This window comes from Plecotus auritus, assembly GCF_963455305.1.
Source record: "Plecotus auritus genome assembly, chromosome: 9".
In the NCBI taxonomy this organism is placed as follows: Eukaryota; Metazoa; Chordata; class Mammalia; order Chiroptera; family Vespertilionidae; genus Plecotus; species Plecotus auritus.
The window spans coordinates 149110900-149119632 of NC_137783.1; the positions used below are offsets into that span (position 1 = coordinate 149110900).

Here is an 8733-nt window from a genome sequence, read left to right on the forward strand (position 1 = left end):
GGCAGGATTCCTAAGTGCCAGTAGCACCCCGCAAGTTGTGACAACAACAATATCTCAGACATTGCCAAATGTAACCTGGGATTGCACCCCCATCTGAGAACTACTCGTCCACCTGGAGTTTGTTGTTGTATATGGCGTGAGGTAAGGATCCAGTGATTGTTCTCCGTATGGTGAATCCGTTTTACTTAATACTAAAGCACTTGTTCACGATGCCATGACTGTCACATACCAAGTTCTGGCATATGCATGACTCTGCCGCTGCATGTGGTAGACATGGGCACAGAGCCCCCTGCCTGTGGGTACAGGGGCCATAAGAGGAGACTGTCCCTCCCGGGTCCCGCCCAGCTTCCGGGGGAGGCGGTAGAGTGTTTGTGGGCAGGTTTCAGAGTCCCCACGAGAACTCCGATGCGATTCCAAAGTCCTTACCCCTCATGGTGAGGCCTGTTTCCCTCCTTCTGGAAGGTTGCAGGGTTTTCGCTTTCTTTCTGGGGCTCTGCAGTTTCACCATCGGCTTTTGTGTCAGTCTTTTTTTTTTTTTTTTTTCCTTTCAATATGCTTGGCTGTCATTGTGCTGTTCAGCCGGAAGCTCATCTTCTCCAGTCGGGGACGTTGCATTGTGTTGTTCATTTGATCACCTGCTCCCTATTTCTCCCCCTCCCTTCCCCGCCCCCTCTGGACCTCCTCGAATAATCTCTATTTTTCTCATCTCTCCATGCTTTTATCTTTTTATTCTGTTTTTCATGTGGATTTTTCAACTTCATCTTCAAGATTGTTCATTTCCACTGTTATCATACTTTGAAGTTCCAAGCTCCCGTTTCCCCGAGCGTTCTTTATGCTCGTGCCCTTTTCCTGTCTTCCGGATGAGGTGTCTTTTGTTATCTCCCCGAAGGTAATGATTAAAGTTTATTTGAAGTTTCTTATGCAGCCTGCACGGTCTCTATCTCCCCTGAGTTCCTTTTATTTTCCTGTTTATGATCTCTCTCTCTTTTATGTGAGAGATTTCTCTCCAATGTCGGACAGTTATTTGTTGTCCATTGGTATCTGTCGTGTGAGGAGTGAGGGGAGTTGGTGGAAGTTCTGGGTGCATTTGAAGTTGTAAACTTCAGGGCAGCTTTAGTGGGTGCAGTATCCCCGGGGTCCCCCGCTGTCAGTCTCCACCTGGGGTCTGGGCCGCTCTGCGTGTCCTGGAGGCCAGGCTGGTGGCGCATGTGGGCCCTCCCCCTGGCACGCAGGCGGCCCCACTCTGCCCACTGCTCCCTAAGAGCCCAGGCTCCTGCTCTTCACAGCGGCAAATCCGTCGTGTGAGCACCTACCGCACGTAGCCAGTCTCCCGCTGGACATTGATGCTGTTTCAATACGTGTGACCACGATGGTACGATGACTAATCTTTTTTGTGCCTCAATTCACACCATCAGCAAGGTACTTAAACTTTCTGTGACTCAGTTTCCTCCTCCACAAACGGGATAAGAGTGTCTACTCAGGCCCTAGCTGGTCTGGCTCAGTGGATAGAGCATCAGCCTGCGGACTGAAGGGTCCTGGGTTCGATTCCGGTCAAGGGCACATGCCCAGGTTGGGGGCTCGATCCCCAGTGGGGGCGTGCAGGAGGCAGCCGATCAATGATTCTCATCATTGATGTTTCTATCTCTCTCCCTCTTCTTCTCTTAAATCAATAAAAATATATTTTTTAAAAAAGAGTGTCTACTCCAGGGTGTTGAGGATTAAGGAAGGTAACATACTACAGCAAGTATGTCACACTCAAGGCCCGAGAACCCATGTGGCGCACAACGAATATTTTTGCGGCCCAGCCAATATAACAGTATGTAAGAAACGTTTTAATACAAATGTTGTAACTTAATTTTTACAATATCCTGTTATACATGATTATTTTTTAATAATATATATATATAGATTGATTTCAGAAAGGGAGAGGGAGAGATAGAAACATCAATGAGAGAAAATCATTGACTGGCTGCCGCCTGCATGCCCCCCACTGGGGATTGAGCCCACAGCCTGAGCGTGTGCCCTTGACTAGAATCGAACCTGGGACCCTTAAGTCTGCAGGCCGATGCTCCATCCACTGAGCCCAACTGACTAGGGCTGTACATAATTATTAAAAACGAACTACAACCTTCGCTAATGACTGATTACTATAACCATGTTGCATTCATTTTCCTTTCCTCTCCACTTTTCCAGCAGTGAATATTTTAGCAGCCAATTGCCACGTCATTGGTCTTGTACTGACTTGTTTGGTGTACGCAACAGGAAATATTTCGTTTTCGGAGAATAAGAAAAATAGGTTTATTTGCGTGACGCTTATTAATTTGTGCAGTTATTCAGTGTCTGATAAGTTAATGTTCAAGAAAAATATTAATTTTTGTTAAAAATGTTCTATTATTTTATGTTAATGATGACTCATTTAGCTCAGCCCTTTGTATTCAGCATGTCTCTATTGAAATAAACCTGATTCCATGCAAATTGAAGCTTTCGTTTCTCTGTGGCCCACATACACTTAAACCGTGTTACCTGGCCCGTGTTAGCCTTTGAGTGTGGCATGCCTATACTACAGCCTGTCGCATCGTGTGTGCAGGGAAGCAGTACTCAGTAAGTATTAGCAGCTACGGCTGTTATTTGCAGACGTGGCTGTAGGCGTTTCAAGGATACCTGCCTTTTCAGTTTGGATCCACACATCTTAAATCCAAAGTCCTCCCCGAGGCAATGCCTGTTCCAGCTTCTAACCTATGTTCTCAGCTTCCTGGGCAACGCCCAGGGAGTGCCCGGCACCGCTCTGCGTTCCCAGGGCTCCCCAATGGTGGCCAAGCATTCCCCAATGCCCCAGCCATGACTGCTCTGACACCGGGCATGGCCCCAAAGGGGGCCTCTGAGATGGCGATGGGTGCAGGCCTCCCTTTGCTGGCCCAACTCGGCAGCCTGAGGCCTCTCAGAAGTGAGGTTACTTCCCGAGGGACGCCCCTGTGTGAGTCCCCCTTTTGGGCAGGTGACTCTAAGGTTGGGCAAGGCTGCTCCAGGCTGCACGACAGGGGGCCTCCCGTGGCTCCTCCTCCAGCCATCCCTGGAAGCCCTGACCTGCTCACACCCCAGTGCCTCCACTTTGCCTGGACTCTCTCCACTGTGGACACGCGTGCCCCCTCCCCACCCCCAGCTCCCCCAGGCTGGTTGATCTTTCTCAGGCTCCATCCTTTAGCAACCTGGGTGGTGAGAGGAGGCAGCTGGAGAGCCCCACCTGCAGAAAAGTGACTAACCCTCCCACCAACCAGCCTGGGCTGCTCTGAGCTGTGTCCCCTGGAGGGACCCCTCAGCTCCCGCTGTCCAGGACTAAAGTCCCCTGGCAAGCTGCCTGCTGGGGCTAGAAAGCCTGCTGACATAAGAGAGCCTTTTCTCTGGAGACTGGGACCTCCAGGGTAGGGATCTCAGTTATTTCTCTTCCTGTTTCTTTCTTTTCTTTTCTTTTTTTCCTCCCCTCTTCCTGAGTTTAGCAAACACAGACTGCATTGCAAGCTCCCAGTAGACACTGATTGTGTTTTAGGATTTCAAGTATCAGGGACCCAAGACTAGTTAAACAGAGGCACAGGCCACCTCCAGTGTCTGACAAGTGAGGATCCCACAGCCCTTTCCCCAGGGAACTCAATGCCCACGGCACCACTTTTCTCTTGGAAATTTTATTGGTCCAGGGAAGGGGGAGGCAGGCAGGCAGCCCCTGCCTCCTGCTGAGGGTGCCACAGGCCCTCACTGTTTCCCATTGCCATTGATGGGGCGGTTCAGGTGCTCCGGGGAGGCCAGGAAGGCCTTGAGCTTGGGCCGGGCGCTGAGGCGAGAAACGTAGGCCGAGAGCAGCGGGAGGGAGTCCAGGCAGCCGGGGGCCAGGACCTGGTGAATCAGCAGCAAGTCCAGCAGGTTGTAGTCGGCGAAGGAGATCTGCAGGGAAGGGGCAGGGATCAGCAGGTGGGAGCAGACCAGAGGGTGAGGGGAGGAGGGGGCCCAGGGCCTGAGCCGGTCCCTAGGTCTGTCCAGCAATGAACGGCTCACATACCCTCTGCACCTTTTCCCATCTGTAAGTGAGGGTGGCACGGGAGGGGCAGGACAGGGACAGTCGCTCACCTGGTTGCCCACGATGAAGGCCTGGCCCCCCTGGTTCTGGGAGAGCAGGGTCTCAAAAGGCTTCAGGCGGCCCGGCAGCTCCTTCACATAGTCCTCCTTGCCCGCCTCCTGCCAGAAAGACGGCACTGGTCACCCTCCTGACCCTCACACTGCAGCTCGCCCCCTTCTGCTGGCCCCATCTGTGAATCACCACCCTCAGAGCCCCATGCTCTCCGGCTGACTCCCACCCCAGGCTATGCCACATCCTGTCCACGGCAGCAGCCAGTTCCTTCTTCTCTCCCTGTGACCTCTCAGCAGATCCCTAAGGAAGCCCTGGAGGATCCTTCTAGACCTCACATGTGGGCACCACCCTGCTCAGACCCCTCGATGCCTCCCAACTGCCAGCAGGAGCGGGTGTAAGCCCGGGGGTTCAGACCTTCAGGCCCTGGGCCTACTGGCCCTCCAGCTCCACCTCCTCCCACCCGTCTCTCACGCACAGCCACACGCACCCTGCCTCGGTTAAACTAGTCTTGGGTCCCTGAATGTGCTCTGCATACTGTCGCTCCTCCTCCTCCCCCACCTGCTCCAGGAAGCCCTCTGGGCCACCCACAGCCCAGGCGGTCAGGAACCACCCCTGGCTCAATGTCTCCTGTCCTTGCACTGTTCTGCTATTGCTGGTTACTGGCCCCCAGCACATGGCCACACCCCGCCCAGGCCCCCAGACCTAGGGAGGCCTCAGCCAGAGCCACTTGAGGGGTGTGGGTGGGATGAGAGTTCAGGAAGCCCCGTCTTTGCTGGTCCCGGGCCCACCCCGTGCTCACGTAGTTGGTGTAGATGAGGCTGGCGTATTTGCAGCGGAGGTCCTCCACGCCGTCGTTCACCACGTCCACCAGGGCCGCCTCGCGCTGGTCCTTCCCATACAGCCCTGGGGAAGGGAGAGCAGGGAAGGGGGTGCAGGAGAGCCCACAGCATGACTGGTCAGCTGACACACAACTGAAAGCCGATCCACAGACAGGCCATGTGGCTGCCTGGGGGCCCCAGCTAGGCAGGAGGGAGGAGGATGTGGAAGGAAGGAAGGAGCAGTCCCGACCCACAGAGGTGCTCAGAACTCCGTGGGAGGCGGCCTGGCATGGGCAAGGGCTGCAGGCGACCTGGGCAAGCCATCCACGTGCCTGCAGCTCCTCCACTCCACAGGGGCGCAGAGCACTGCACCCTCAGGACTCACCCAGGGAGCGGCCCAGGTGTCGCAGGATGGCATTGGACTGGTACAGGGTCAGGTCTCCGTCCTGGAACTTGGGGAGCTGTCCGTACAGCTGGGGGTGGCACAGCTCTGTCAGAGGTGCTCAGCTTGCCTGCCCCCCCCCCCACCTTACGTTCACCCCCAAGGCCCGGCCCCTGACCCCCGCAGGCACAAGCACTCACACAGGAGGCCTTGAGGGAGCCCTGCAGCCAGGTGTCCTTGGTCACCACCTCCTCCTTCCAGCTCTGGCCCTGGTCAGCCAGCAGCATGCGCGTGGCCTCGCAGCGCCCTGGGGAGGGGAGAGGGGTGAGGGGAGACGGGTCGTGGGGCTGAGAGACCCCAACGCGCAGTGCCATGGGGCGGGGCCTGCTCACTGGGGAGGGGACAGGCCACAGGCGGTCGGATCTCCAACTAGGAGCTCAGAGACACGGACAAGAAGGCCCGGGCTAGCAGCCCCCTGAGGAAGGATAAGCGGGGTTTGCGCCCCCCCCCCACCTGTGGGTGAGCGGCCACAGGCTGCCTCTCCCCCCCCCCTCCCAGTCACAGGCCCCTACCTCGAACAGGGAAGTAGACGATGGTGTAGGGCGCCACTGGAGGGCACAGAGAAGTTTGTTAGCGTCCTCGAGGGGGGTCCTGAGGGTCAGTGCACCCACCCGTCCTCCCCGGGGTCCCATCCCCGGCTCTGGGCGCTCCGGGCCTCCTAGGGGCCGGTCTCTGCGCCGGGGACGCCGGGCCCCTGAGAACCCCAACCCCGTGCTGGTGCCCTGGATCCCCCTCGCAACTGGGGGCGGAGGGCGGGGCAGGGCTTTGCAGGGGGGTCCCCGCCGCGAGCGGGGCGCGCTGCAAGCCTTGGGAGCCCCGCCCGCCCCGAGCCCCTCGGAGCCACGGCGTGTACTCACTGACGACCGTGCGAAACGGCGGCGGCGGCGGCAATGCCCGGGAGGCCGCGGCCTGGAGCCTTACAGCGGTGGTCCCGCCCCGTCCCGCCCCGTCCCCCCGCCCCCGGTGCTGAGTCACGCGCCGGCCCCGCCCCCCTGCCCAGCCCGGACCCGGCCCGCGCCCCCCGCCCCGCACTCCCCGCAGCGGAGCTCCGCCCAGCCCGCTGGGCTCGTGGAGGGTTTGCCGCGGGGAGCTGGTGAGAACTGGGGTCAGGGTTTCCAGAATCTTCTCCAGGCCTTGGCTTTGCCCTGGCCGGCCTCCTCCGCTTAGGTCGCAGATTCAAGAGACACAAACTCTTGCATTTGTTCCTACAGACAAAAGACGCTGCACAAAGAAGGACAGAGCCACGTGCCCTGCACACAGACATGCGTGCACGCACACTAACTCGCGTGCACGCACACTCCAGGCTGGGTTTTTCATACCTACCAGCCACTTAGATGCCACCATTTTCCCCTAAATCACCTCACTGAACTCAAATAGCCTATTGGAAATGGACCCTGTTTCATCCCTAAGTGGGAACAGGCCCCGCTGGTTAAAGGTAGAGGTCACTGGCCCAGCTGGCGTGGCTCAGTGGTTGAGCATCAACCTGTGAACGAGGAGGTCACGGTTCCATTCCTGGTCAGGGCATATGCCTAGGTTTGGGGCTCGGTCCCCAGTGTGGGGCGTGCAGGAGGCAGCCGATCCATGATTCTCTCTCTCCCTCTACCTTCCTCTCTGAAATCAATTCAAAAATAGATTTAAAAAATTGTTTGAAGTAGAGGTCACTGTAAAAATAGTCACAAGGAGAACAGTGTGGTTTCAAACCAATCGGGATAACGGGACACTGAACCCGCCCTTTCCACTGTAACAGGGAGTGTAGGTGTTTCTGGCACCAAACCCAGCTGTGCCCCTCGATGTCATTGGGACTGAGGACAACGCAGAGGGTTCCAGGATGTTTAACCCAGGCTGTCTGCCTGGGGGCCCCTTTCCAGAAGTTCACACTCTACTCTGGGACCCTCTGATGGCAGCGTTTCATCACCACCCTTCCCACAGAGCTGGCACGGGGTGCTGAGGCTGCAGCCGAGGCCCCAGGTGGGGCTGGCCTGGGCATCGGCGTGGAAGTTTCCAGACTTGGTGATTGCTGCGGAGGGAGGCTTCCTCCCCTGAGATGGGGACCCAGGAGGAGAGGCAGCCGCGGAGGGCACACTGTGTTCCCTGGACGACAAGGGACTGATTGACAGGGGGTCCCCAGGAGGCAGAAAGGAAACCCAGTCAGGAGCTTAACAAAGAGATGGGGTCAAGTCAGAACCAGACTCCTGCCTCGGCCAGTGCTCTCTTCATCTTTGAGCCCCTCCTGCCCAGAGCAGTGATTCTTCGGGAGCCATAAGAAGCTTGAAAACACCATCAATATGATATATAAGGAAACGTTATATGTGGACAAGGAAATGAGCATTTCCTTACAGTGCCTAGGCAGGTACAAGCAGGGGTGGCACCCTCCGGACCGGCCCAGCCAGAGGCAAGGGTAGGCGCTGTTCTGGGGCAGACGGTCCTGGCCCACGGAGGGCTGGGCCAGCCGCCATCAGCACAGTGCCCTGGGCCTTACCACACGCTCCAGGGTGCAGGGTCTCTGCTCCTCCCCACCCCTGGTGGCCTTCTTCCCTCGGGTCCTGCCAGCACCCTCCTTATCCCTTCACAGGCAAAACCCTTTTCTTATTTTTCTCCCAAAAGAGCCTAATTTGCTCATTTTCCTTATGCTAAAAGCAACCTGAAATCTGCCTTCGCCAGTCCTGCCTGGCTGGTATTCAAAGAGCTACAAAAGAACAAAGAGAAAAGCAAAGAAACAGTTGCAGTTTTATCTTCCGGGAACAGTGGGAACTGCTCCCTTTCTGCTACATTCTCAAACGCCATAGCCCTGTCAGGCACTCCCCATCTCCAACAACACACTCACACCCATACTCACACAACTCTTCCCCCCTCCCACCCCCCCCTCTCTCTCTCTCTCTCTCTCACACACACACACACACACACACACACACACACGAGAATCTTGCAGGCAACACAGAGGTTTCCCATCTCCAGGGCCTGACAGGGACAGAAAGACCTCAGGGTCTGCCTGTGTGGGCAGGGGACTGGGTCTGGGCTGTAGAAGTGGGCGTGGCTGTGGCTGATGCTTCTCCTCCCCACCCTCCTACCACTGCCCCAGCCCCAGATCTCTGTCCCCTTCCCACCTCTCCGAGCCTAACTCACATCCCTGATTGCCCTGGGTGTGCAGAAGCCTTTGTTTACCCTCACCTCCATCCCTGTGCCCTGTGGACCACAGAGGTTTCTGGGGTTGTTTTAACTTGCCTGGTCTCTCTCTCCTACCATAGCAGGGTCACCGGGTGGTCTTGGGCTGTTCCTGCATGCTGGACCACAGGCGTGCGTGTGTGTGTGTGTGTGCATGTGTGTGTGTGTGTGTGTGTGTGTGTGCGCGCGCGCGC

The 8733-nt window shown here is 56.9% G+C and overlaps 1 protein-coding gene across 1 annotated transcript; it reads right to left on the reverse strand.

Annotated features, from left to right (window-relative positions):
- Positions 1-3658: 3658 nt before the first annotated feature.
- On the reverse strand, positions 3659-6327 carry GSTP1 (glutathione S-transferase pi 1). Its single transcript, XM_080640811.1, has 7 exons — positions 6235-6327; positions 5890-5925; positions 5518-5624; positions 5321-5408; positions 4917-5020; positions 4117-4224; positions 3659-3933 (listed from the first exon to the last, which is right to left on the reverse strand). Coding segments are annotated over exons 1-7 (633 nt in total). The 5' UTR covers positions 6236-6327; the 3' UTR covers positions 3659-3744.
- Positions 6328-8733: the final 2406 nt, after the last annotated feature.